Raw genomic sequence first — 26,148 nt, 5'->3', positions numbered from 1 at the left:
AAGCAAAAGGAACATGCAGATGCCAGGGGCAGAGGCAATGTTGAAAGTTATGAGGTCGGGGACCTGGTGTTGCTTAATGCTAAGAACCTACCTACACATGCAGTGTCTGCCGTCTTCAAGACGAAGTTGCGCCCGCGCTTCATCGGACCTTTCAAGGTTGTGGCCAAGAAGGGCCTTGCGTACACGCTCAATCTTCCGAAGAAGATGCGGACGAACCCCGTCTTCTACGTGGGCTTGCTCAAGCCATACCAGGACCCGACGCAGGTGCACCGAGGGTGACGAGGTCACAGGCGCGGAGGTCGCGGTCGTCGAGGACGCAGTCGCAGGCGTCGAGGACGCGACCACCCACATGGGCACCGCAGACACAGGCGGAAGAATCGGCGCCGGAGGTGCTGCGGGCACAGCGAGAGCCGCAGGCCAGGAGTCGCGGCAGTCGGAGCCTGCATGCGGGCCAGGAGGTCGAGCTGACCCTGAAGCACAGCCTGCTGACGCTGTATCTCCCCGAGCTCCCGGCCACGTTGCTCATCGCGATCGCGATAGTATCGCACCCAGTCCTCCAGGGCCCCAAGGCGGTCCCAGACCGCTCGAGGCACCTCGATCCATCGCGTCCGCTCGGCGAGCTCGTCGAGTTCGGTGGCAGTCCGGACCAGACGTGCATCGACGTCGTGGATATGATCCCGAAGGGGACCCGCCTGCTGCCGCACCTCCAAGAGCTCACTTTGAGTCGCGAAGGACCCCACAGCGGCCTCCACCGGCCCTGCTCGATGAGCATGGGAATCTACATTACCATGTGGAGCGCCTCCTGGCGAAGCGGCGGTGCCGGGGTCAAAACCAGTATCTGGCGAAATGGGGAGGGTACCCTCACTCCGAGAACTCATGGGAGTTTGAGGTGCCCCTCCGCCAAGACTGCCCAGACGTCGTGGACGGTTTTGATCAGCTTCATCACCAGCGCCCTGAGGGCTCAAGGCGGCACGCCGGCCGTCCCGCGCTTCCCGGCAATAAGCTGGGGAGCTGCTGGGTCAGCCACATTGCTCCGAGGCTGACCCTGAGCCACAGCGCTCACTCCCTCGCGGGAAGGAGCGGCTGGAGTGCTCGAAGGAGCGAAGCGCGCAGCGCTAAACTGGGTCTGCGGCTGGGTGAGTGCCGAGAGGCTGCGCTTGGCTCGGACCTTCGCGAAATCGAAGCGGAGCTCGCGTTCAATGCGAACATCCACTTCACTGAAGCTGGCTCGGAGAGCGTCCATGGAGCTGAGCTTTCGGCTGTGCTCGGCCCAAGACTCGAACTGAGCTTCGTACTCGATTGAGTCTTCCCCCGGGCTAAGTACCACCTGGTACGTCCACATGGCGGGCACGGACTTCTGCTGGGCTTGCAGCCGCAGCCTCTCGCGATACTCCGCGACAGTCGTAGATTGTGGAGTGAGGAGCCGTTCTCGCAGAGATGTACGCAGTGAGAGCTCCTCCGCAGTACGGGCCACGGGCCCAATGGTGTGCAGCGCGAGAGACTGCTGGAACGCCTGGCGACTCCGCGACAGTCGTAGATTGTGGAGTGAGGAGCCGTTCTCGCCGAGATGTACGCAGTGAGAGCTCCTCCGGAGTACGGACCACGGGCCCAATGGTGTGCAGCGCGAGAGACTGCTGGAACGCCTGGCGACTCCGCGACAGTCGTAGATTGTGGAGTGAGGAGCCGTTCTCGCAGAGATGTACGCAGTGAGAGCTCCTCCGGAGTACGGGCCGCGGGCCCAATGGTGTGCAGCGCGAGAGACTGCTGGAACGCCTGGCGACAAGCCTCCGCGGGGTCGCGAGGCCGGAAGCCGTAGTCGGCAGTGCTGGGGTTCAGCAGAGGCCGCAGCTCGGGGCGCTGGGAGCGCATGGGAGCCATCTGCGCCGCAACCTGCTCGGACTGAGCTTCGTCCAAAGGGTTGGAGATGACGGGGCCCAGGGGCACGCCCTCACCACGAGATGGCGAATATCGTGGCTCAGTGAGCGCGCGCAGCTCGTAGAGGCCGGAAGAGCGTTCAGGGAACGGGTTCGGAGTTCGCAGCGGTGGCCGCGGCCCCTCCCTCGACGGCGCACCGCGCTCTGCAGGTGGACGGCTCGGCGAGCGCACAGGAGGCGTGCGCGCGGGGCCCTCTTGATCGCGACGGCTCGGAGAGCCAACTGGGGCCGGCGAGCCTGCTTCACGGCGTGTCGACGTTGTGGGCGAAGCGTCACCGCGGCTCCGGGAGCGTCGCGTGAGTGGGGACGCATCTCCTCGGTTCGGAGAACCCTCCATGGACTCGTCCACCTCGCCCTCTTCACCAAAGAGTTCCCTAGGATCCATGATCTGGCGGGTTGATGCTCGAGGAGAGCTGGGGCTTGTGCGCTGCGAGCTGCGCTTCAGGCGTTGCGCCGCGAAGTACTCGGACACCGAGAGCCTGGAAGGCGTCGAGGGTGTGCGCGCGGGCGCTGGCGTTCGCGGAGGTGCGGAGGCACACAGTGCAGCAGCACGAGAGGAGCGAGGCTCCGAGGCGGATCTCGCGAGAGGCTGTCTGCGGTCGAAAGACCAAAAGGCTTTATGACTTGAAGTCATGTGAGGGCGCGTTGCGCCGAGAAGTTCTCAGAGAAGTCCACGCGATGTGGATTGACTCGTTCGAGAAGGAGGCTTGACGGAACAAGACCCGGTGGTTGACCGTTAAGCGTGAATACCCGTGTCCACGGTTTGGTGAAGGGTGTAACGGGGTTACACGAGAGTTACCCGAAGGGTTACGAAGTGGGTACACACTGTCTAACCTAAATCAGTAGGAGAATCAGTACATGCCTTCAGAGCCACTGATTATGCATATGACTAGGGTTCACTATGCTAGATAGTGAACCGGATACATTTACACCGTAGGCGGTTTTGCCGCAATAAAGGGAAATACATTCAGTTTGAGATTCACACAGTTAAGAGTTAAGGGTTGACTCTTGGAGTCCGTTAGGTGTACGGACTCGTACGTTCTGGTATTAGAACGGGCTATCTTAAGCTGACTCTGTGAGTCTGTTAAGCTTCCTCTGACGCATAGCTACGGCAGCCCCGCTGCACATTGGCACGCGCTCCTGCTGAAGAAGACTGATAAGCGCGCTCCAATTTGGCTCGGGCGTAGCCTGTTCCTCCTGCTCTTGTAGTTCAACGAGCCTCGCCTTCTTGAAGCCACCGATGATTGTGGCCGTCGTTAGAGATGTCCATGCACTCTTGATCCAGGCGATGACGTCAGACCTTGAGGGTGCGGTCATTTTGAATGCCGCCTCGCGACTTGATGAGCGGACTTGTGCTAGGAGAAACTGGACCCATTGGTTGCGCAGGTGTTCCTTGAGCGGGCGGTTCCAAGCCACGTCCGCCGGCTGGCACACGTACGTGTAGCCTGGGAGGACCTTCATGAGCTCGACATTGAGCATTCTAGCACAGATTAGTACATCTTGGCGCTAATGTCCAGAGAAGTCGTCCCATAGAAGCAGCACGGGTTCGTGCATATTCTCCCGGCGACCGAAATGATAGCACAGAAACTCGATAGACAACTCGTTGTTCTACCACCCAGCGAGGTTGCCGTAGATCTGGACACCTACCTGCTGGGTGTGGAGTTCGTCCCAGAGCTGGCGACCAAACCCTTGGCGGAAAATCGTGATCTATCTTGCTCTCTCAGCAACTTTGGATGGCCGCGTCTTGAAGACCAGGAAGGGTCCGCCTTGTTGCCGTGACTATCCGCCAGCAGCATCGCGGTCACGCGCTCCTTTAACTTTCCTGCGCACTTCACCCAGACGGTCTTGGCGCCTCTGTTGTTGACAGTTGCCTTAGGAACGTACTCATAGTTCACACCTTCATACAATAGGTTAGTACTTGTCATCATAACAGTCTAGGCTGATGCGTACCCGTCTGGTTCGCGTTGTAAACCTTAGTGATCTTGATCTCATTCATTTTTTCTTGCACTTAGCGGCTGAAGTCGGCAAGTTTCTCGCTTGCTCTTGCGGGGTAGTCTGTCCCTCGTGCGTTTTCCTGTGAATTAACAGCTTGTGGTGGCGTAGGAAGTGTTTCCTCCACGAACACGAAGCCGTAAAAGCTCCACATGGAAGCCCGGTTGCCGCATAACGATCACGAGCCTGTAGCTTCAACATCAGCCCTGTCACAGGAACGCTATCTGCTCGCAGGTCAGTCACCCACCTCATAAGCTGTTCCTCAGCGACAGTGGGCAGGGTTGCACCTATGCCATGCGCCCCTACCTTGACTGTCATACCATGGAGGAAACGATTACCCGCTTCAATCCAAGCCTAGAGCGCTCTCAGGTGGGCTCTAAGAAGAGGCTTTGCTACACATGGATGCTTCTGGAGAGCTGATTGGGGCTAAGTGTGCGACCAGCTTAGGGAGCCACCACCGCCACCCAGCTTGAAGCGCTGCCACTCGTTTGTAGACCTTGGGTTTCGAGCCATTGCCAGTGGTCCTCTTTCTTCCTGTGCGTGGCATGGCGGTAGGGCAGGCTTTCTAGCTGGGTTTTGCTGATCGAGGTGATGGCTTGGCGCGAAATGCAATTGTGAGGGCGAGTTGGCGCGAATTCTCTTATAGATGGCTGGTTTGGGGATTCTATGAGCTATAGCATTGAATTAAAGGTAAAAAAATTGGCGTTTTATTTATAACACAACTGAATTTTGATTGGGCAGTCGGTGCTGTGAACTATGATATATCTGCGAATTATGAGCTCTGTTACTTAATCGATCGATTTACGAGCAAAATAGGCAAATTTAGCGATTTCACAATAAGTAAATGAGGGTATGGGCCCTATAAGAAGCGACGTAAAAGTGAGTGAATCAAATGGATACCGTAACTAAACAAATCTGAATCTAGAATATCGATGTATGTATGGACCTACAGTATTCAACGTGGTCCAATCAGAATGTGCCATTTTTCCGGTGATTCGTTTAACTGTCTTTTTCGCGTCGCAAAAAGTGCAGTACAATCGTGTAGAACTCTAATCAACGCATGGCCTTCCTGGAGGACGATGACGCCGTGAGCGCCTTCGAGGCGGCGCTGTCATTCGTGGAGCACTACTCCATCGACACTTCCCTGTTCACGGCTTCCCCCTCCATGTCCGGAGCTGCCGGCGCCGCCTTCTCTCCGTTCCTAGCGTCCGGACCAGTCGATGACATCGAGCTGCTATCACCAAGTCTCCCGCCGCTTGCGCCTACTTTAGGGGCCGCGTATGCGTCTCCCGGGGCAGGAAGCGACACATCGATGGCATCTCCCTCCTCGCCCGCGTTCAATCTCTCGAACGAACCGACTGCGAGGCTTGAACTCGGCCTGCCAGCCGCGGGACAAGTGTCGACGAAGAGGAAGACCGTCACCAGAGGCAGGAAGAAAACGACTGGGCCTAAGAAGCCTGTGACTAGAGGAGACCCCAACAGAGCCAGAAATGAGCGGAAGATCGAGCTGGCGTATCTTAGAGAGAAGGTGGCGCAGCTAGAACTAGAGCTGAAGGCGATAAAGCTCCACCCGAGGGCGCAGACGCGAGCTATTCGACAAGATGGGGAGAAGAAGAGCACAGAGACTGTGGCAGAGAATGAAGCCATGGACTCGACCATGTCAGTGTACGATCCTGTGCAAGTGCCGACGGTGTGGAAGGAAGTGGCGTGTCGCCAACGCAGGAGGAGGGAGAAGGCAGAGCGTGAAAATGTCCGGCTCAAACTCATCCTGGAGAACCAGATTAAGATGGCGAAAGGGCTGGAGAGTCTGTTACAGAAGAGAGCAAAGCAACAGGTCGGTGCAGGCACGGTTTGTGTATTGGCTGGTTGGCTATTGATGATGATGGAGTGGTGTCTGCGTTGTTGTTGGCAATTTAGGTTGTGGAGTGCTCGAGTCTATCACAAACTAAAAAGTCCAAGTATTCGCAGGGACGCACACTGGATTTCCGTGCGGACGTGAACGATTTCAAGGACCTGTTGGCTCATCTTGACAGGGCGTACCGTGAGGTGGATACTGTCTTCGCTGCTAACGGATTGGCGACAATGGAGACCACGCACCGTGACGCTCGAATGCGCGAGGGCGCCGACTGCATGTACCTGGACATTTTTGCGAACAAGGTCATGCCGTTTGGAATGCGTGCAACGGCCCAAGCCGTGTGGGACCACTTTAAGGGGGCGGAGAAGCATCGCGGTAACATGTACGAGGGGAAGGTGGCAAAGGTGAGAAGCCGCCACAGATTGATCGATCAGCGTACTAGTATTTAATTGACCTTTCGTTTCTGTGGTTGCATAAAGCATTTGGAGACCCCAGATACGCCGGACACGATCATCGAAGACTTTGCGAAAGAGTTCTTCGCTGATAGTGCACGCGCAGACTTCCATGCGAAGCAGGTGTTGCGGCGCTACGTGGAGGAAGATCGCGAAATTGTGATCTGGGTTGCTAGTGTTGTTCCGCTAGAATTTGACGACCAACGTGTTAAAGGTCTTGGCTTCCGTCATCAGGGATATGCTGTCACGAAGCGAGCAAAGGTATCCAAACCAAACCGGGAGTTCTCGCTTCTTCAGCTGTGTTCCCTCGTGTCACCCGAGAAAGAAGATCACACCGTGTACGACCCTGCGGCTGTGCGTGCACTAACTGACTTCATGCTGGGCACTGTAGCCGGCAACATCACGGCAAGCCAGGAGCTGATCGAGAACGTTTTGATGGATCAGGCGGTCAAAATGCACCCATGACGCCTACATTTCCTCCCAATGTTTGTTGCACGTACACTAATACAAAACATGCCGTTTCATGTATTTTTCCATATCTAATGTTTCCTGTCCAGACGAGTTCGAAACGCAATCTGTGAGCTTGGCCTACGCGTGAGATGCGTTTTGCTGACAGCTCGGTGGAGCAAATTGTTTTCGATGAGTTCACGATGGGCTCGTTGGTTTTGCGCTGCAAGGACGGTCAGGAAGTTTACAAGTGCCCGCAGACTCGACGGATCGTATCGAAGTCGGGCTTCATGGTCCAGATAGATGAGCGAACACTGCTGAAGCACAGAAACCTCCTGGTCTGGAGTGGAGTGAGGGGACCGCTTGATCACCACTTGGCCTCGAAGGTTGTAGGTCAAGCCGCGCAGCATTTTGTGCTTGATTTCTACTGGGGTTAACCGTGCAACCCAGATTATAATGTCGCGGTCGCCTTCGACGTAGCGTCGGATCACTTGCTTCACTTGAACGTCAGCTCGAGCACAGTTTGAGAACAGCTCCTTAGTAAAGTCCTCTATGATCGTGTACGGCTGATCGATATCCCGAAGGGGGAAATGTAACGCAGCACTTGGTTAGAGATTCCATGCACTTACTGGTCGCTCAGGACTAACACACCTTTGCCGATTTCTGGTACAGGCCACCGTTGCCCTCTCCATTCCTTTCCAGTGGTCCCATGCGACCTCTTGAGTCTCCTGCAGCCCGAACGGCAGCTCCTTGTAGGTGAAAAACTCCATGTACTTGCCGTCGAAGTCTTCCCGAATATGCACGTCACCCGGCGAGATTGTCATGTTTGCCAGACCATTGGCCAGAAGCATGGTATCCAGCTCCAAGCGGGCAGCATCAAGATGTCTGAACAGCCCCCAATATCTCCACGAAAGTCCAGGACTCGATCAATGTAGTGCCTCGTGAAAGCGGGGTCTGTGAAAGCTGAATACTCTTTCATCTGTAGCAGGAAGAAGTACGCGCAGTGGGGTCAGTAACAAGTGCATGTAGCTCACAAGAAGGTCGCAGCGTACCAAATGAGTCGCTCGCTTCCGTAGCAAGCTGCGCAGACTGTCCGCCACCTTCTGCTGCTGCTCCACGACCACCTTCAAGCGAATATTCTCGCTTTCAGCCTCCTCCCGTCGGAGTCGTTGCCGAGCCGCCATCTCCTGCCACACTCTCGGTATCATCACCACTTCATCTCCACCCTCTCCTGTAGCACCTTGTTGGCTTGAATGCTCGGTCGCTCTACTCTGTAATGCCTTCGACCTTCTGCAGCTGCTCGCGCAAGACCGCGATTTCCTTCTTACGCTCGTTGCGCGACCGGTTCGGGTCGCCGTAGACGCCGGTCCTGCGCAGCATCTTCCTCTTCTCATTGAACTCTTTCTTCCGCCTCAGCTTCTCTTCCTCTGAGCGTTGTCTTGCCGGTACTTGTACTTGAGTCTGCGTCTGTGTCGTTTGGCTGGGAGAGGACTCGTGCGCATTATGAAGCGGCAGGAGCGTCTCATCCTGTCCGCATAAAGCTCAAGGTCTCCGACATTCAGGAAGGACAGCGCAGCTTCGAATGCATTGTCGTCGTCCAGCAGAGCCATCTCAACTGTACGTAAGCTTGTGTTATCAACGGATAAACTGTTCGGTGAACTTCGATCGACAAAAATTAGGTTTTTAGGGTGCGACCAGATGATAGAGCTTGGTCGACCAGGGCGTTCTCGATGAACTCGCGGTGGGCTCGCAAGTTCTGGCCGATGCTGACGATCATAAAGTCTGTGATGGTACGCGCGTCGTCGACCCCGTACGTAGTTTCGATGTCGCGGTCGATGGAGATCATGTAGCAGAGCTGCAGTACCGAGAGCTCTCGGTCCGGAGTCGATTCTGGAGACCGTTTGGTGACTGCGTAGCCCCGCAAGATGTACGTCAGCCCGCGAAGTCCAGGCAATGATGTCGCGGTCTTCTTCCACGTAGTGTCGGATGGCTTGCTTGACGCGAATGTCGGCCCGAGAGCTGTTGGAAACGATCTCCTTCTTGAAGTCCGAGATGAGCGTGAACGGCTCGTTGAGATCCGTCTGACAAGAGCGAGGAACAGGTCACCGCAGTCAATATTAGCAGACCATTCTACCTGCTACAAGCAGGGGATTAGCGTGTACCTTCTCGGCTTTTGTGTACAGACTGCCATTGCATTGATGCTTCTCAACTCCTTTGAAGTGTCTCCAGGACGCCTCCGCGGTTGAGCGCACGTCAAAAGGCAGCGTTTTGTAGGCCGACAGCTCAAAGAAGTTGCCATCAACGCCTTCTCGAACGTGCACATCGACCGGCGAGATCCTCGTCCCAGCGAGGCCATTCGCCATGAATACCTCGTCAAGCCTCCGATACGAAGCCTCGAGGCGCTGAAAGAGTCCGTGAAAGTCGTCCAGGTCGCCACCCAGCCGCAACACGTCTACTACATGGTGCTTCGAGCGCGCCAAAGTCATCAACAACGAGAATTCATTCGTCTGCAAGTGAAACGCACGCACACACGCGCACATACAAGTGAGTGAAAAAAACTCTCCGATGAGAGCGTTGAGCATACTCTTCGTACCAGTTGCACCGCTCGCTTCTGCATCAAGCTGCGCAGACTGTCCGCCACCTTGGTCTGGCGCTCCACAGCGAGTCGCAAGAGCACATTGTCTCGCTCAGTCTCCTCCCGGCGGCGTTTCTGCTGCTCCGCGAGTCCCTTCCACATGCCCCTGATCTGCGTCGACTCCTGACCAACGCCGTCGCATTCGCTTCGTCCTTCTCTTTCTGCTGCTGCTCTTGGGCCTGCCGAGTCTTCAAAACCTCCAGGTCGATCTGCAGCTTCTCCATTTGCTCCCGGAGGTAAGCGATCTCGCGTGAGCGTTCGTTACGCGCGCGGTTGGCGTCGCCGTAGACGCCCGCTTGGCCTTCGGCGTGGTGCACACGCCAGAGTCGTTCGAGTTGTTCGAGTCGTCCGTAAGCGGAGACAATGAGCCTTGACGCGCAGCGGCGCTCGGTACAAAGTCGTCCAGGAACGACAGAGCAGCCTCCAAGGCCGCGTCGTCATCTACTAGCGCCATGCCACGCACTGCCCCCACAGGAACGTCGGCTGCAGTTTAGGGAAAATGTCAGCTGTCTACCGCTATATTTTGCGCTGTGCTAGAGATCGGTCGATCAAAGCATTCTCGATCCGCTCCCGGTGCGCCCGGATGTTCTGCTTTGTGGTGGCCACGAGGAAGTTGATGAGCGCCTGCAGGTTGACGGCGTCGCACTGTACGTCGACGTCTTGGTCGAGAGACACCATGTAGCAAAGCTGCAAGACGGAGACCTCTCGGTCTGGGGTGGACTCGGGTGAGCGCCTGGTCACCGCGAGCCACGAAGATGGTACAGTCAAACCTGTTTATATGATCCTCTCTATTTGAGCCATGCCGTTTATTTGATGCAGGCTTTGTCGCTACCAAATATTTCACTTAGTTTTTGTATGATCTCTGTTTATATGCATACAAGGTATATGAGTCACATTTTTGGGGACCAAATTAGGTCTCACCTGTTTATTTGATTCACACTGCTCACGGCCACACACTCTTCAAAGCACCACTGCTCAACACTCAACGCCTACCGCAAGCCTTCTTCGCTCGCCATGTCTCCTCGCACCTGTCTGACGCTAAAACAAAAGCTCCAAGTGCACCTAAAGCTCAAGCAGAATCCTGGCATGAACAACCCCATGCTCGCCGAGTGGATCTACGCAACTTTCAAGGCCCGGGTCAGCCGTGCCACACTCGCCCGATTGCGCAACCTGCCTTCTTCCTACTTCAGCCACGTCGACCTGAGTGCGACCAAGCGGCGCCGAGTGAAATTCCCTCAGTTCGAGCGGGAACTGAGGGAATTTTTCTTTCAGAACGAAGCTAAAACGGCGATGGCTGACGACGTGCTCCTGCTGAAGGCGCATGAGCTGGCGGAGCGCTTAGGAGGAAGAGGAGGAACAGGAACCCGCAGTTCAACCTGCCATTGCTCTGAGACACTGCATGGAGCTGGCTGCATTTCTGCTGCAATGCGGAGAGCAGACTGACAGAGAACGAAGAGCTTTACAGACCGTGACCGCTTTGGTTCGAGAGACTACGGTGAAGGCAAAGCGGCAGCGAACTATGCACGATTTCTTTACGTGCACCACATAATTATTTTAACTGAGTCCATTTTATATGAGTCATTGTAGTAGATGGTCACCAACAGGGCCTCATATAAACAGGTTTGACTGTACGTCAGCCCTTGAAGAATCTTGTGCTTGATCTCGATGGGAACAGCGCGTGAGACCCAGAGCACGATGTCGCGGTCCTCCTCTACGTAGCGACGGATGACTTGCTTCACCTTGATGTCCGCCCGAGAGCTGCTGGAGTAGACCTCCTTCTTGAAGTCTGCGATGATCGTGTACGGCTCGTCGAGGCCCTGTTCCCCACATAAAGCAGCACACAAAGCAACTTGTGAGTGTTTGGCAGGACTACAATCGAGCAGTTAGGACGACAGACACCAACCTTCTCCGCCTTCTCGTACAGATTGCCGTTAGCTAGGTGCTTCTCGACGCCTTTGAAGTGGATCCACGTAGCTTCTGCAGTGGCACGCACGTCGAAGGGAAGCACCTTGTAGCTCACGAACTCAAGAGATTTACCGTCGGCGCCCTTGAGGACGTGAACGTCTCCAGGAGGTACCGTCATTCCAGCCAAACCGTTCGTCATGAACACGTTGTCCACGTTTCGGTACGCATCGTCCAGGCGGCTAAAAAGGCCTCGAAAGCCCTCCAAGTCGCCATGGAAGTCGAGCACATTGAAGGAGTGGTGACTGGAAGGCGCCGTCGTGATCAGAGACGCACACTCGTTCGTCTACAAGAAGGCAAACATGTTAACGTGATGGTCTCCCAACCGACAAACACTAGGAACAATATCCCACGTACCAACTGGGCCGCTCGCCGTTGCATTTGCCTGGTCAAGTCGCTTGCCACCTTCCGTTGCCGCTCCACAGCGAGCCTCAAGAGCACGTTGTCTCGCTCTGCCACTTGGCGGCGGCGACGCTGCTGGTCCGCCAGCCCCTGCCACATGCTCGTGGGCTGCGTCCCAGCGTTCACTTTGCTCAGCGCATCATGTCTTTCCCCCTTCTTCTCCGTGCTCTGGGTGGTATCCGTGTTCTGGTGCCGTGTCTGCAGAATCTGCAGGTCGATCTGCAGCTTCTCCGCCTCCTCCCGCAGTTGGGCGATCTCGCGCGCCGCTCGTTCCGCGCCCTGTTCGCGTCGCCATAGACCCCCGCCTTCCGCAGCAGCTTCCTCCTCTCGTTGAACTCTACCCTCCGCCTCTCTTTGTCTTCTGCGCTCAACTGGTTCCTCCCTCGACCTCCGTGGCGTGTGCGCTTGGTCCTCTGCGGATCTTCAGTCTCCAGCGCCCATATATCCTGGTTGAACACGCCCCAGCATGGGGGCGAGGCGTCGTCCGCCACTGACGATCCAGACGCGAACTCGTCCAGGAACGACAGCGCAGCCTCGAAGGCGTCGTCGTCATCCTGCAGAAATGCCATCGGGAAGTGCAAAAATGCGTCTAATTGTACACTGACGAATATTGTCATTAATTTCTAGCCACTTTTGGCTATGCGGCTTGCCACAGCCTGGTCAAGGAGGATGTTCTCAATGCACTCGCGGTGTGAGCGGATATTTTGTGCGGTGTTCGCCACCAGAAAGTTGGTCAGAGCATGCAGATTTGCTGTGCCGAGCTTCATGTGGGCGTCTCGGTCAAGGGAAATCAGCGAGCACTGCTGAAGTTCCGCGAGCTCATGACCTGTGGTGGAGTCCAGTGACCGCTTCGTCACTGCGTAGCCGCGAAGATAATATGTGAAGCCACGAAGTAGCTTGTGCTTAATCTGGGCGGGCGCTACTTGTGCGACCCAAATCACGACGTCGCGGTCAGTCTCCATGTAACGCCGCACGACTTGCTTAACCTTGATGTCAGCTCGAGACGTGTCAGCGTATAGCTCCTTCGTAAAGTTTTCGATGATCGTGTATGGCTCGTCAAGATTCTGTGGCCATGGAGAACACAACGCACAGTTAGCTCTGTATCAATGCAGCCAGCGCCAACTTCAGTACCTGGCACCCACCTTTGCAGCTTTCTTGTAGAGACTGCCGGCGCCATAGTGTTTGTCGACTCCTTTGAAGTGTTGCCAGATAGCCTCGGTAGTCGCGCGCATATCAAAAGGTAGCGACTTGTGACTAAAGCACTCGAGGTATCTGCCGTCGACGCTTTCGCGCAAGTGAACGTCACCGGGGGAAAGCGTCGGGCTCGCCAGACCGTTGGCTGTAAACACCGCATCCAAGCCCCGATACGCAGTCTCCAGGTGTCGGATAAGCCTTCGAAAGTCTTCTTCCATGTCTCCGTCCACATTCAGCACGTTCACGATATGGTGCTCTAAGAATGGTTGGCTCGTCAAAGCTCCACACTCCTTCGTCTAGAGCGCCAAACCACCACACCGTTAGCTCAAGCTCCAGACAAGCTAACAACACGAGAAGATAACGCAGCAAACCTTACCACGAGATCAGCTCGCTTTCTTAGCAAGTCGCTCAGCGCCTCCGCCAGCTTCCGCTGGTGCTGCACAGCAAGCTTCAGGCGGATGTTCTCCCGCTCTGTCTCCTCTCGACGACTTCTCTGTCGCTTGGCTAGTTCTTGCCACACACAAGGGGCTTGCCACGTCAGCGTGGTCACGCTTGTTGCGCCGGACCGTTGTTGTCTCTGCGGTCTCCTCGCTGGCTTGGTCTTCACTTTTTGCAGGACCTGGAGGTCGAGCTGAAGCTTCTCGAGCTGCTCTCGAAGGCACGCGATCTCTGCCCTCTGTCCATTGCGCGCGCGATTGGGGTCTGCGTAGACGCCGGCCTTGCGCAGCAGCCTCCGCCTCTCGTTGATCTGCTGGCGCCGCCGCTGCTTGAGCTCATTCGGGTCCACGACCACTGAAGCCGAGGACCGCGGCTGCATCGACGCGGTCCCTGGGAGCTGTTCACTGGAGGAAGACCCGCCAGTGACATCTTCGTCAAGCACAAACTCGTCCACGAAGGACAGTGCGGCCCGGAAGGCCTCCTCGTCGTCTTCTGAGGCCATGGCTTATCACGGTTGTAAGTAAAAGAATAACGGAAATGAAGGGGTTCGTGATAACGAATCGTGACAGCTGTCCTTGATGACACTCGCAATGAGCTCGTGTGGACGCGAAGAGGGTCATGATGAGTTCAAGAAGAGTGCGACACTTTTGTTGAGAGTTGCAGTGCGTTTCGGTCAACTTCCGCACCAAAGTTCCTTGGCCAATACAACATAAATTATCAATCAATCTATCCTCCAGAAAAATGCCCTGACGGGCACGAAGAACTTGCGCAAATTTCAGCAAAAGCTATTGTTCAGAGGTATTTTAGTAGCGAACACTGCCTTGCATGTGGCGTGCGATGGCTTGGTCAGCTAATGCATTCCCGATTATTTCGCAGTGTGCCCGTGTGTTCTGTGCTGTGTGGGCGACGAGAAAGTCGATAAACGCGCGGAGGCTACACGCGTCGCAAACCGCCTCGATTTCTGCTTCGTCAAAAGAAACCAGTGTGCACAACTGCAGAATGGACAGCTCGTGCTCTGGGGTTGAGTTGGGTGCCTGCATTGTCACTGCGTAGCCCTGCAGGTGATATGTTAGTCTGCTCAGCAGCTTATGCTTGATCTCTACAGGCACAGCTCGATAAAACCGGATCACGACGTCGCGCTCAGCTTCAACGGAGCGTCGAATGACCTGCTTGATGCGGATATCGTGTTGGAGTACAGCTCCTTCGTCAAGTCTTCAATGATCGTGTACGGTTCGTCCAGATCCTTATCGACGCCAAATACAAAGGTTAATGAAGGATCGATACCACCACCACAACATAGCCCACCTACCTTTGCTGCCTTCTCATAGAAGTTCCCGTACCCTAAATGTTTTTCCACACCGCGGAAGTAATCCCATGTAGCCTCTTTCGTTGCTTGCAGCTCGAATGGAAGAACATTGTTGCTGAAGAATTCGAGGTAGCGGTATTTGCCCTTGGTACTCTCTCGCATATGAACGTCGCCGATCGATATATCCATGCTTGCAAGACCATTCGCCTCGAAAATGGAGTCCATATCTTGATAGGCAGCAGCGAGATGGTGGAATAGCTCTAGAAAATCGCTGTTCCCTGCGCTGAAGTTCAAAGCTCGTACGATATGATGGTCCGGATGAGCAAAGTGATTCATCATCGACTCGTACTCGTTGGCCAGCTGGCGTGCTCGCTTCCGAGCCAAGTTGCTGAGATCGATTGCCAGCTTCTGATGGCGCTCCACAGAGAGTCTTAGGCGTAAATTCCTGGTCTCTGCTTCCTCTCGACGGAGACGCTGTCGCTCTGCTAGCTTCTGCCACATACTTGGAATCAGAGGGGCCGACGCGTTCACAGGCACTATGACTCTTGAAGCCTCCGATCGCCGGCATTGTAAGATCTGCAGGTCAAGAGTGAGTTTCTTCAGTTCTTCTCGAAGGAAGGCAATCTCTCGCGTCTGCGCGTTCCGAGCCTTGTTGGGGTCGCCATAGATGCCAGCTTTCCGAAGCATTCTCTTCCGTTCGTTTATCTCCGCTCGCTTCCTGGCCTTCGCTTCGCGTGAAGCTTTCCTTGCGCGTGACTTTGATCGAGTCGACGGTACGCTCTCGTGAGCAGTTGCTAGAAGTGTCTCGTTACCGTCGCTCTCATTGCTGCGCTCGAACTCGTCGATGAAAGACAGCGCCGCCTCCTTGACTTGCTCGTCTTCATCTCCCAAGAGTAAATTCATGCCTTGCTTCCTCAGGGAGTTAAAAAAAAAAAACGGACCTCCTTGAGGCAGGTCCGTTCGAGCAGTGCTTGAACAACAGTGGAGACGCAACTCTGCACAGCTGTCTCATCCCGGATGATCAAGTACCCGCCATGTCACTTGATAAGGGGTGAGGACATCGAGGTCTTTCGCTTTCTTGTTGGAGTGCACTTCTCCACTTGAGTCTACGCAATTCTGCCGATAAAGTGTTACAAAGCACTGCTGAAGAGTGAGTATTTATACATGTACTTGCATTTATACAAGTAGTTCCCTTATTGCAATCGCTGCCTCAGCACTCGATCAGCTAGATTGTTCTCGATGCTGTCTCTGTGGGCGACGATGTTCTTCGCAGCATGAACAATCAAAAAGTTCGCGAGAATGCGAGCGCTTTCCGAGCTGTAGATTGTGTCAGAATCCTGGTCGAGAGAAATCCTTGAGCAAAGCTGTAGCTGCGTCAGCTCTTGCTCCGCCGTCGCCCGTTTTGTTATCGCGTAGCCAAGGAAGTTGTAGGCCAGGCCGCTGAGTAATTTGTGTTTAACTTCCACAGGCGTGGCGTGGGACACCCAGATCACGATATCTCGGTCCGCCTCCACGTAGCGCCGTACAACTTGCTTCGTTTTATAGTCCGCACGAGAATTGTTGGAGTACATTTCAATAGAGAACTCCTCGACGATCGTGTAAGGCTCGTCGAGATTCTATCGCCAGACCACAAGAAGGAGGAGGTTAGTCCATGCAACTGTATCCTCGCTCTATCTATTGCGTACCTTCGCTGCTTTCTCGTAGATTTTCCCGACGCCCAAGTGCTTCTCAACGCCTTTAAAGTGATCCCACACCGCTTCGGTTGCTGCTCTCAGTTCGTAAGGCACGTCCTTATAGGTCGAGAACTCAAGATACCTGCCATCTACGCCTTCGCGCATGTGTACGTCGCCCGGAGAAATCGTGGATCTGGAGTCCATTGGCTGCGAAGACCGCATCCACCTCCCGGTACGCGTCGTCGACGCGCTGGAAAAGCCCTCGGAAGTCGTCGATATCGCCACAGAAGTCCAGCACATCGACGGTATTTTGCCTTGAACAGCACAAGTTCATCAACGTCGCGCATTCGTTCGTCTGGCCACAATCACAGCAACAACAAGTTAATGCGTTCCTGCTGCGTTGTAGCGTAGCTACAATCCCCATCATCGTACCAATTGGTTCGCTCGCTTCTTCATCAAGTTCTGCAGACTGTTGGCCACCTTCCGCTGCCGCTCAACGGCGAGTTTCAGGCGGACGTTGTCACGCTCCGCTTCTTCACGGCGCCGTTGCTGTCGGAGCGCTTGGTCCTGCCACATACCGGATATCTGCGACTTGCAGCTCTTGCGAACCAACGCGCAGTCGCTCTTCGACTTCGTACCGTCTTGTCCCTGCGTTTGTCTGCTCTGCAGAGTGTGGAGGTCGATCTGGAGCTTCTCGATCTGCTCGCGCAGGAGCGCGATCTCCCGCGTCCGCACGTTGCGAGCTCGGTTCGGGTCGCTGTAGATGCCAGCCCGGCGAAGCAGCTTCTTCCTCGCGTTGGCTCTCGCTCTCTTGGTCAGGGTGTCGTCAGCGTGGACAGTCGGCTTCCTAGTGCCTGCCTGGACGTGGGATCTCACAGCCGAGAACGAGGGCTCGTCGTCGAGCTTGAACTCCTCCACCGCTGTTGAACAAAAACTCTGCAGGGACGCCTGTCTCAAGAGATACCGCTCAGGTTGCTGGAAGTGTGCAAGTACATGAACAGGAACAAGGTTGAAGGGTCCGTGTATTATCTACTCCGTCAGTCTCAGTGCTCGGTCTGCTAGGGCGTTTTCGATGCGTTCACGGTGCGAGAGGCTGTTCTTGGCGGCGTGGATGATGAGGAAGTTTTTGAGAGCGCGGGCGTTGTCGGGGCCGTAGGCTGCGCCCTCGTCTTCGTCCAGCGAGATCATTGAACACATTTGCAGTTGACTCAACTCGTTGTCGGCTGTGGACGCAGGAGAGCGCCTCAGATGGCGTAACCTCGGAAGCTGTAGACCAGGCCACGAAGCAGCTTGTGCTTGACCTCGACCGGCGTGACGTGGGAGACCCCGATGACGATGTCCTGGTCGTCTTCGACGTAGCGCCGCACGACTTGCTTGAGCTTGATATCGGCGCGAGAACTGTTCGAGTAGACCTCCTTGGAGAAGTCCTCAATGATCGTGTACGGCTCGTCGAGACTCTAGTCAGCAGCGATTTTAAAACGTTAGTTAGCATTAGTGTTGCTAAGCGAAATGAGCTTGAGCGTGCTAGCACGCTCACCTTTGCTGATTTTTGGTACAAATTGCCGTAGCCTTGGTGCTTCTCCACGCCTTTGAAGTGGTCCCAGGAAGCTTGAGCAGTGTCTTGCACTGCGAACGGCAGATCCTTGTACGTAGAGAACTCGAGGTATTTCCCCTGGACGCCTTCGCGTACATGAACGTCGTTAGGCGAAATCGCCATACTTGCCAAGCCATTGGCAGCGAACACTGAGTCAATGTCCCTGTAGGCAGCATCGAGGTCGCGGAAGAGCTCACGATAGGTGCCGATATCCCCTCGAAAGTCCAGGACGTCGAAAGTGTTGCGCTTTGAAGAGCACAAGCTCACCAACGACGCACACCCGTTCGTCTGCAGCAGAGTAAGGGGGGATCAAGTTTGTTCTCATCTTCCACCTGAGGAACGAGTCCCAGGTTCTTACCAGCTGACTCGACCGCTTGCCCATCAAGCTTCTCAGGCTGGCCGCCACCTTCTTCTGTCGCTCCACAGCGAGTCTCAATAGGACATTGTCTCGCTCAGCCTCCTCGCGGTGACGTCGCTGTCTAGTAGCTTGCTCTCTCCACAAGCTCCCTGGTCCTGAAGCTGGATGGTTTCTCGCAACGATAGCAGAGGCATTCGCCCGCTTGGCTTCTCGCTGCTCCTGAGCCCGTCGGGCCTGCAGAACCTTCAGGTCGAGCTGCAGCCTCTCCATTTGTTCGCGCAGGAAGGCGATCTCCCTCGTGCGCTCGTTCCGGACGCGGTTCGAGTCGCCATAGATGCCGACCTTCCGCAGGAGCCTCCGTCTTTCATTGATCTCATTCTGGCGCCACCTCTTCTCCTCGCTCGACGACGAGCGCTTGGTCAGAGCCTTCGACTGAGTCGCGCGCGCAGTCTCAGCTGGTGCGTTGTCCAGGGGGGAAGGCAGGAGCCCGTCGCCTGCCGCCTCCTCGAACGAGAACTCCTCTACGAAGGACAGGGCCGCCCTGAAGGCTTGCGTGTCGTCGCCGTCCTCCATCTTAATCACGTGTCTGTCAGTCACTCACTCACTGACAGTTCTGCGCAACTGCCACACACGGCGCAGAGGAGCTCATGTGAATCATGGGATGGGATCACCCTGCGGTTGAGCAGCGCAACGCCACCGCCACCAACTCGGTGATCAACGTGTGCTTGCGTATATATCGTGTAGAAATTGTATTAACGGTTTACAGTTAGTCATGTTAATTGCCGCGTGAGCGCTCGCTCGACGAGCGCGCTCTCGATTCGGTCTTGGTGGGCCTGGATCTTGAGCGCTGTGCTGGCGATGAGGAAGTTCGAGAGCGCGCGCATGTTCTCCGGGCTGTACTTGGCCGCAGCGTCTTGGTCGAGCGAGATCATGGAGCAGCACTGGAGCTGCGAGACCTCGTTGAATCGTGTTGACGTTGAAGACCGCTTGGTCATTGCGTAACCACGAAGCTGGTACGTGAGCCCACTGAGCATTTTGTGTTTGATCTCGGCAGGCGAGACGCGCGCCACCCAAATGACGATGTCTCGGTCAGGCTCCACGTAGCGTCGGATGACCTGCTTCACCTTGATATCTGCGCGAGACCGTCGGGAGAATAGCTCCTTGGTAAACTCCTCCACAACCGTGTAGGGCTCGTCAAGGTACTGAATAGGAATACGATTGTTAGAAGCTAGACAGATAACTCTTTGACCATGCTTCAAACACTTGAAGCCACGAACGTACCCTTGCAGTCTTCTCGTAGATGTTCCCATTTCCTAAATGCTTTTCGTTCGCTTTGAAGTGGTCCCATGTTGCCTCAGCCGACACCTGCAGGCCGAAGTGAAGAACTTTATTCGAGAACGCTTCGGCGTAGGTTCCGTCTCCGCCTGCTCGGATGTGGACGTCGTCCGAGGTTTCGACCATGTGAACGAGCCCGTTGACTGCAAACACGGCGTCCACCTCCTGGTAGGCGGCTTCGAGGTGTCGAAAGAGCTCCCCGAAATCGCCCATGTCTCCACAGAAGGCCAGCACATGAACAAGAGGATGCTGGACGCAGTTTTGCCTGATGAAGCCTGAACAATCGTTCACCAACCCAGCCACTCGCTTTTGCAGCGAGCTAGTCATGCTGTCCGCCACCTTCCGCTGCCGCTCGACGATGAGCTTCAGGCGAATATTTTCGCACTCCGCTTCCTCCCGACGCCGCCTTTGGATGTCCAGCACCGCCTGCCACATCTTGGAATTCTGGGACGTGCTCGACACTTCTCCATATGAAGACTGCCCCGACGACGTGCCTGCAGTCGTTGAGAGTCTACCGACCTTCTTCTGCTTCTTCAACGTCTCCAAGTCAATCTGAAGTCGTTCCAGTTGCTCGCGGAGGAAGGCGATCTCCCTCGTCCGTCCATTACGCACACGGTTCGAGTCGGCGTAGACTCCAGCCTTGCGCAGAATCCTCGTCTTCTCGTTGATCTCCATCCTCCGCCTTATCTTCTCTTCGCGCGACGTCACGCGCACCGGGGCTTTGCATCGAGCGGACTGGACGATGGGCACGCGGGCGTCGGTCGATGGCTCGGAGGAGCTGCTGTCGCCCCCACCTACGGATACCGTCGAGGACTCGGTGCTCGAAGCGGACGCCACCTCGTCCAGCGCGCACTCGTCCACGAAGGACAGCGCCGCCGCCGCCACCCCGTCGTCATCTTCGAGCAAGAACACCATGTCTCTCAGTGCCGTGTGCAAAGCATTTGTGCCTGGCTCAGAGTCTGTGTCGCATCCTGGCAACCGAACCAATGCTTGGGTGGTTGTTTCGTGTCTTTACTGCCCAAGGCGACGAATTCACTTTGCTCTTCACTTTGGATTTACATTATGCGGGCGGGATGATCCCCTGCCGCCTTAGCTGTTGGTCAATGAGCGCGTTCTCAATGCGGTCTTGGTGCGCCTGCATCTTTTGGGCTGCTGTGACGATGAGGAAGTTGGTGACGGCACGGACAGTCTCGGGTCCGTACATCGCCTCTGCCTTGGGCTCGAGCGAGATGAGCGAGACGCACTGCAGCTGGGAGACTTCGTGCTCGGGGGTCGACGCTGGCGATCTCTTGGTCATCGCGTAGCCTCGAAGGTGGTAGGTCAGTCCGCGCAGCTTCTTGTGTTTGATCTCGGCCGGCTCCGCGACGGAGACCCAGATGACGATGTCGCGGTCGGGCTCCATGTAGCGCCGGATCAGCTGCTGCGCCTTGATATCCGCGCGAGCGTTCTTGGAATGCATCTCCTTGGTGAACTCCTCGAGGATCGTGTACGGGTCGTCGAGGTTCTGTTAGAGAAGAATGACAATGTTAGAGCGATCCACTCAGATATTATCGATGTCGGTGCTTCTGGGCGTACCCTGGAAGTTTTTTCGTAGATAACTCCATTCCCAAGGTGCTTTTCGCCTCCTTTGAAGTGGTCCCATGTAGCTTCCGTTGCTGCGCGCAGCCCGAAGGGCAGCACCTTGTTGGAGAAAGCCTCGAGGTATTTGCCGTTGACACCTTCTCGGATGTGGACGTCGCTGGGTGTGAGCACCATGTTGGCCAGCCCATTGGAAGCAAACACGGCGTCGACCTCCTGGTGCGCAGTTTCGAGGTGGCGGAACAACAGCGGGAAGTCGCCTGCAATCCCGCGAGAGCTCAACATGGAGAAGTCCACACTCATGAACGAAGCGCAGTCGTTCGTCTGTAGTCCAAGAAAGAGAGCACACAAAATAAATTGTAAGCAACGCAGCGTAGATTAAGTAATACAAGCCATGAACTACGTACCAAATGTCCCGCTCGCTTCCGCACCAAGTTGGTCATGCAGTTCGCCACCTTCTGCTGGTTCTGGACGGCGAGTTTCAAGCGAGAGTTTTCACGTTCTGCCGCCTTCAGTCGACGCTGCTGCCGAATGGCGATGTCCTCCCACACCTTCGGGATCTGCAGCGCGTCGTCTGTTGGGTCCTGCGCTCCAGGTTGGATGGCTGGTCGTCTGCTCTTGCGACTCTGCAGCACCTGCAGGTCGAGCTGGAGCTTCTCGATCCTCTCCTGGAGGTAGGCGACCTCTAGTCTGCTGTCCTTGCTCATCCAGTTGGCGTCCTCGTAGATACCGGCCTTGCGCAGCAGCTTCTTCCTCTCGTTGGTCTCCGTTCGTCGCCTGAGCTTGTCTCTGTTGGACGCTCCGGGTTTGGCTGCGAGAGCTGAGACGGTGGCTGCCATCTCGTAGCCGCCGAGAGCCCCCAATGACGTCTCGACTCCGCTGATGTTAACTGTCGGCGCCAGGCCGCAGGACATGGCGGCCCACTCATCCTCGCGCTGCATCATGGCGGTGGTCCTGAACGCTGCAGCATCCTCCAGCTCCTCGTCATCCAGCACGCACTCGTTCACGAACGACAGCGCCGCTTGGAACGCGCGGTCGTCCTCGTCCACGAGAGACGACGCCATGGCTGCAGTACACGCGCAGCTCGAGGCGTTGGCAAAGAATTTCGCGGTGCGAAGTTGTCCAGCAGTGGTTTTGCCGGGCCAGACTATGCTCTGACACGTGCCTGCATTGTCTCTTGGCGGTGCAGTGCTGGATGCACCGAACCTCAAGGAGCCAAACATCGGAGTCAGAGCCACCGAGCAACGCAAAAGACGCAGGGTCAACTTGCACGCCGCCACCATGCTCCATTGATAAAACTCATTATATACGCGTAGACTGTTACTGTTCCTAATAGTGCTTAGTGCACCAATAGTGCGTGGTCCATCAACGCGTTCTCGATGCAGTCCTGGTGGCCTTGCATCTTCGCTGCCAAGCTCACGATCAAGAAGTTCGTCAACGAGCGGATGGCATCAGAACCCAGCTTCGCCTCTGTCTCCTCGTCAAACGAGATGAGCGAGCAGCACTGCAGCTGGGAAACCTCGCGCTCCGGCGTCGACGCAGAAGACCGCTTCGTCACCGCGTAGCTCCGCACTTGGTACCTCAAACCGCCGAGCATTTTGTGTTTGACTTCGGTTGGTGATACGCTCACGACGGCGATAACGATGTCACGGTCAGGCTCGATGTATCGGCGAACGACTTGGTTCATGTTGGCATCAGCGCGGGCGCTGTTCGAGTGCATTTCCTTGGTAAACTGCTCGAGGATCGTGAAGGGCACGTTGACATCCTGTTTGCCATTGGCCACGCCAAGAGATTAGAACTTACACTGCCACTAACGCGATTAGATCGTCGCCAAGAACTCACCTTCGCAGTTTTGGAGTACACACTGCCATTGCCCATGTGCTTTTCAGACCCCTTGAAGTGCTCCCATGTTGCTTCCGTCGCCGCCTGCAGCTTGAATGGAAGGACCTTGTTGAAGAACAACTCGACGTACTTGCCTCCCGCTCCATCTCGTACGTTGACATCGCTTCGTGTGACCACCATATTGTTCAGACCGTTCGCAGCGAATACGGCGTCCAGCTCTTGATATGCGTTGTCCACATGACGGAAGAGGCCCTGGAACTCGCCCAAATCTCCACGCAGATCTAGTGCCTGAGGGCTCCCACCATCGACGCCCGTGAAGAACGAACACTCTGCATTCTGAGGCAGAGCAAACACGTTAGATCTCCCATTGCCGTCTCCAATACATCGCCAGTACCAGAGAATCTACGTACCAATTGACTCGCTTTCTTCTGCAGCAACGCACGCAAGTTGTCCGCCACCTTCTGCTGGTGCTCGATCACCATCTTCAGACGGATGTTCTCGCACTCCGCCTTCTTCCTGCGGCGTCGCTGGCTGTCCGCGATGTTCTCCCACACAGTCGACATCGTGGGCGCGTTCACAGCGACAATAGCCTCGGCACTTGGCACATGACGGGTCTGGTTGTGCAGCTCTGCTGGTGGAGCAGCTCTCGTCTTCGTTCTACGCGTGGAGCCTTCTCCCTTCTGCTTCTTGAGCACTTCCAGGTCGATCTGAAGCTTCTCCAGCTGCTCTCGGAGGTAGGCGATTTCGATGCGGCGGTTGTTGCGCACGTTGTTAGAGTTGCCGTAGACGCCGGCAGCCCGCAGCATCTTCTTCCTCTCGTTGACCTTCTCCCTCCTCGCCATCTCTGCCTCTGTCACTGGAGCCTGTCGAGGCGTCTGACTCGTCACATGGCCGCGGTCTCCACGCGCTGTCACGGCGACGGACGCGCCTTGGGGCGTCTGCGCAGCACCTGCGAACTCGTCCACGAAGGAGAGCGCCGCGGCGACGACGCTTTGGTCGTCGTCGTCCAGGAAGAAGGCCATCACTTACCTAATCAATTTGTGTGTAGGTACAGTTTTTTGGCTCAATCGATGTACGGCTGGTGTCGGCCTGTTGCCGTCTTTGGTATGGATGTCATACCGACCGACTGTCTTCCACTGGCACTGCCAGTCAGCTCTTAAGTGGAGCTCGTTACCATTCTTTCAATTAATATGGACGCTTGTCAGTCTCAGTGGAATATCGTGAGCTGCTTCCTCCAGCCACTGGCAATAGATAACCAACCACATTGAACTCGAATGCGCTCGTAAGCTTCCGTTCAAGTTGCTGAGGCTAAGTGTAGATCGCCTTCAACGCTACTCTACTTCAAACTCAGTGCATCTGCCGCAGTACTCAATACAGGAGCCTCCATCCAGACTACAGTTCCCGCTCATAACTATTAACATGAAGGATTAAGAACGCTGTCCATCAGCGAGTTCTCAATGCAGTCTTGGTGGCCTTGCATCTTCGCTGCCAAGCTCACAATCAAGAAGTTCGTCAACGAGCGGACGGCATCACAACCCAGTCTCGCCTCCGTCTCCTCGTCGAACGAAATGAGCGAGCAGCACTGCAACTGGGAAACCTCGCGCTCCGGCGTCGACGCAGAAGACCGCTTCGTCACCGCGTAGCTTCGCACTTGATACCTCAAACCGTCGAGCATTTTGTGTTTGACTGCGGCTGGTGATACGCTCACAACTGCGATCACGACGTCGCGGTCAGGCTCGACGTAACGGCGGATAGCTTGCTTCATATTCGCGTCTGCGCGGGCGGTGTTCGAGTGCATGTCCTTGGTGAAGTCTTCGAGAATCGTATAGGGTACGTTGACATCCTGAACGGACAACGTTGTGATAGCATGGCACGCCAAGACGTAAGAAACCACTCGAGAGCCCATCTCCAACTCGTTGAGTCACTCACCTTCGCAGTTTTGGAGTACACACTGCCATTGCCCATGTGCTTGTCCGATCCTTTAAAGTGCTCCCACGTTGCTTCTTTCGTCGCCTGCAGCTTGAATGGAAGCACCTTGTTGAAGAACAACTCGACGTTTTTGCCTCCCACGTCATCCCGAATTTGAATGTCACTATGGGCGCGGATTAATTTCACGTGTCATTCGGACGAATTCCACGCCCAAGCACTAAAAGGTAGAATGCCATGTGCGAAGCATAATTTCACGCGCTCATATGTTTTCCAGGTTTCCGAAGGGGGTTCAGGATTATTACAGAAACGCGTGTGCAAAAAAACGTTTTTTTGATCAAATTACGTGTTTAGGAAATGTCCATTGCAAAAAAAGTAAAGTATCACGATTCCTATAGTGTGGATCCTGACCCGAGACAACACTAACCTTGGACCTAATCAAAATATCTTCTTTTGGTACCTAAAGGTTTTTTCGTGGGCTGAGTGTACTCTACAGTGTGTATGAATACACAGTTTAATCCGCATGGCTCGAAGTCAATGAATCTTTCACACAGATACAAAGAGAGCTTACTCCGACATGAGCGCATGGATTTTGGTCACCTCTAGCTGTTGCTTCTGGATGGCGCGTCAAAGCACTCTTTTTACGACAGCTGTCTCCGTTGAAGGTTAACATCTACACAGGGCTCCATCGCCCGAGCGTTTAGCTCTTTCATACGACTATGCAGGCCCACCAACGTCTTCAAACGTTTTGCGCTTCGATTGACACATTTCGATGCATTTTCAAACGTTTTGCGATTCAATCGACACATTGCATTGCAGTTCGAACCAGTCCAACTTACAACCACACCGACAAAGACAGCTAGGAAGACTAGCTCTGCAGGCATCTACTACGCCCTCTTTTTTTCCTCAGAGGCGCTGTCCATCTACGTCGTACAGGGCCTAACCTACTTCGCCATGCATCCGCCACTGTGGCTCACGATGCCGTGCATGTATCCGCGACTGTGGCCCAAGATGCTGTGCTTACTGCTGATGACTCTCATGGTAGCCATCGCGTCCATCATGTTGCTATTTTCCGTCGCGCTGGTGCCGCAGGCCGATGTCCTGGAGTACACGGGCGTGACCGCGTGGCTGTCGCGTACTGAAAGTCATGTTGGTGCTCGTGGAGATCTTCGTCGTCACGATCATCTAGAACCTCGTGCTCATCGAGAACGTGCTGATGGATCAG

General features: G+C 55.4%; 11 protein-coding genes across 11 annotated transcripts; 2 read left to right on the top strand and 9 right to left on the bottom strand.

The window, feature by feature from the left end:
• Positions 1–1,147: 1,147 nt before the first annotated feature.
• On the bottom strand, positions 1,148–2,013 carry PHYSODRAFT_394115 (hypothetical protein; the record flags this gene model as incomplete). Its single annotated transcript, XM_009516901.1, has 2 exons — positions 1,148–1,520; positions 1,772–2,013. Coding segments are annotated over 2 exons (615 nt in total), but the record flags the coding sequence as incomplete, so codon positions are not given.
• Positions 2,014–3,053: 1,040 nt separating this feature from the next.
• Positions 3,054–3,404, bottom strand: PHYSODRAFT_399955 (hypothetical protein; the record flags this gene model as incomplete). The annotated part of the gene is made up of 1 exon (XM_009516900.1): positions 3,054–3,404. A coding segment is annotated over one exon (351 nt), but the record flags the coding sequence as incomplete, so codon positions are not given.
• A 573-nt stretch (positions 3,405–3,977) lies between these two features.
• Positions 3,978–4,247, bottom strand: PHYSODRAFT_412585 (hypothetical protein; the record flags this gene model as incomplete). The annotated part of the gene is made up of 1 exon (XM_009516899.1): positions 3,978–4,247. A coding segment is annotated over one exon (270 nt), but the record flags the coding sequence as incomplete, so codon positions are not given.
• A 739-nt stretch (positions 4,248–4,986) lies between these two features.
• Positions 4,987–6,230, top strand: PHYSODRAFT_472529 (hypothetical protein; the record flags this gene model as incomplete). The annotated part of the gene is made up of 2 exons (XM_009516898.1): positions 4,987–5,760; positions 5,844–6,230. 2 exons carry the CDS (start codon positions 4,987–4,989, stop codon positions 6,228–6,230), a joined length of 1,161 nt encoding a protein of 386 aa, XP_009515193.1.
• A 120-nt stretch (positions 6,231–6,350) lies between these two features.
• PHYSODRAFT_473644 (hypothetical protein) lies at positions 6,351–6,698 on the top strand (the record flags this gene model as incomplete). Its single annotated transcript, XM_009516897.1, has 1 exon — positions 6,351–6,698. A coding segment is annotated over one exon (348 nt), but the record flags the coding sequence as incomplete, so codon positions are not given.
• Positions 6,699–6,821: 123 nt separating this feature from the next.
• On the bottom strand, positions 6,822–9,769 carry PHYSODRAFT_321631 (hypothetical protein; the record flags this gene model as incomplete). Its single annotated transcript, XM_009516896.1, has 13 exons — positions 6,822–6,842; positions 6,929–7,246; positions 7,358–7,540; positions 7,603–7,659; positions 7,733–7,877; positions 7,951–8,207; positions 8,237–8,295; positions 8,376–8,535; positions 8,612–8,761; positions 8,843–9,187; positions 9,274–9,408; positions 9,444–9,542; positions 9,581–9,769. 13 exons carry the CDS (start codon positions 9,767–9,769, stop codon positions 6,822–6,824), a joined length of 2,118 nt encoding a protein of 705 aa, XP_009515191.1.
• A 2,501-nt stretch (positions 9,770–12,270) lies between these two features.
• On the bottom strand, positions 12,271–16,866 carry PHYSODRAFT_554251 (hypothetical protein; the record flags this gene model as incomplete). Its single annotated transcript, XM_009516895.1, has 3 exons — positions 12,271–12,743; positions 12,822–13,169; positions 16,723–16,866. The coding sequence occupies 3 exons, from the start codon at positions 16,864–16,866 to the stop codon at positions 12,303–12,305; spliced, it is 933 nt and encodes a 310-aa protein (XP_009515190.1). The 3' UTR covers positions 12,271–12,302.
• Positions 16,867–17,824: 958 nt separating this feature from the next.
• Positions 17,825–18,647, bottom strand: PHYSODRAFT_419138 (hypothetical protein; the record flags this gene model as incomplete). Its single annotated transcript, XM_009516894.1, has 2 exons — positions 17,825–18,172; positions 18,243–18,647. Coding segments are annotated over 2 exons (753 nt in total), but the record flags the coding sequence as incomplete, so codon positions are not given.
• A 365-nt stretch (positions 18,648–19,012) lies between these two features.
• On the bottom strand, positions 19,013–22,219 carry PHYSODRAFT_247606 (hypothetical protein; the record flags this gene model as incomplete). The annotated part of the gene is made up of 5 exons (XM_009516893.1): positions 19,013–19,444; positions 19,524–20,496; positions 20,780–21,081; positions 21,153–21,479; positions 21,563–22,219. The coding sequence occupies 5 exons, from the start codon at positions 22,217–22,219 to the stop codon at positions 19,013–19,015; spliced, it is 2,691 nt and encodes an 896-aa protein (XP_009515188.1).
• Positions 22,220–22,494: 275 nt separating this feature from the next.
• Positions 22,495–22,875, bottom strand: PHYSODRAFT_475986 (hypothetical protein; the record flags this gene model as incomplete). Its single annotated transcript, XM_009516892.1, has 1 exon — positions 22,495–22,875. The coding sequence occupies one exon, from the start codon at positions 22,873–22,875 to the stop codon at positions 22,495–22,497; it is 381 nt and encodes a 126-aa protein (XP_009515187.1).
• A 1,536-nt stretch (positions 22,876–24,411) lies between these two features.
• On the bottom strand, positions 24,412–25,119 carry PHYSODRAFT_321625 (hypothetical protein; the record flags this gene model as incomplete). The annotated part of the gene is made up of 3 exons (XM_009516891.1): positions 24,412–24,840; positions 24,927–25,060; positions 25,113–25,119. 3 exons carry the CDS (start codon positions 25,117–25,119, stop codon positions 24,412–24,414), a joined length of 570 nt encoding a protein of 189 aa, XP_009515186.1.
• Between the last annotated feature and the right edge of the window lie 1,029 nt (positions 25,120–26,148).

Source organism: Phytophthora sojae (assembly GCF_000149755.1).
Source record: "Phytophthora sojae unplaced genomic scaffold PHYSOscaffold_1, whole genome shotgun sequence".
In the NCBI taxonomy this organism is placed as follows: Eukaryota; Oomycota; class Peronosporomycetes; order Peronosporales; family Peronosporaceae; genus Phytophthora; species Phytophthora sojae.
Note: the sequence above shows the minus strand (reverse complement) of the source record. Positions and strands in the feature narration are given on the sequence as shown.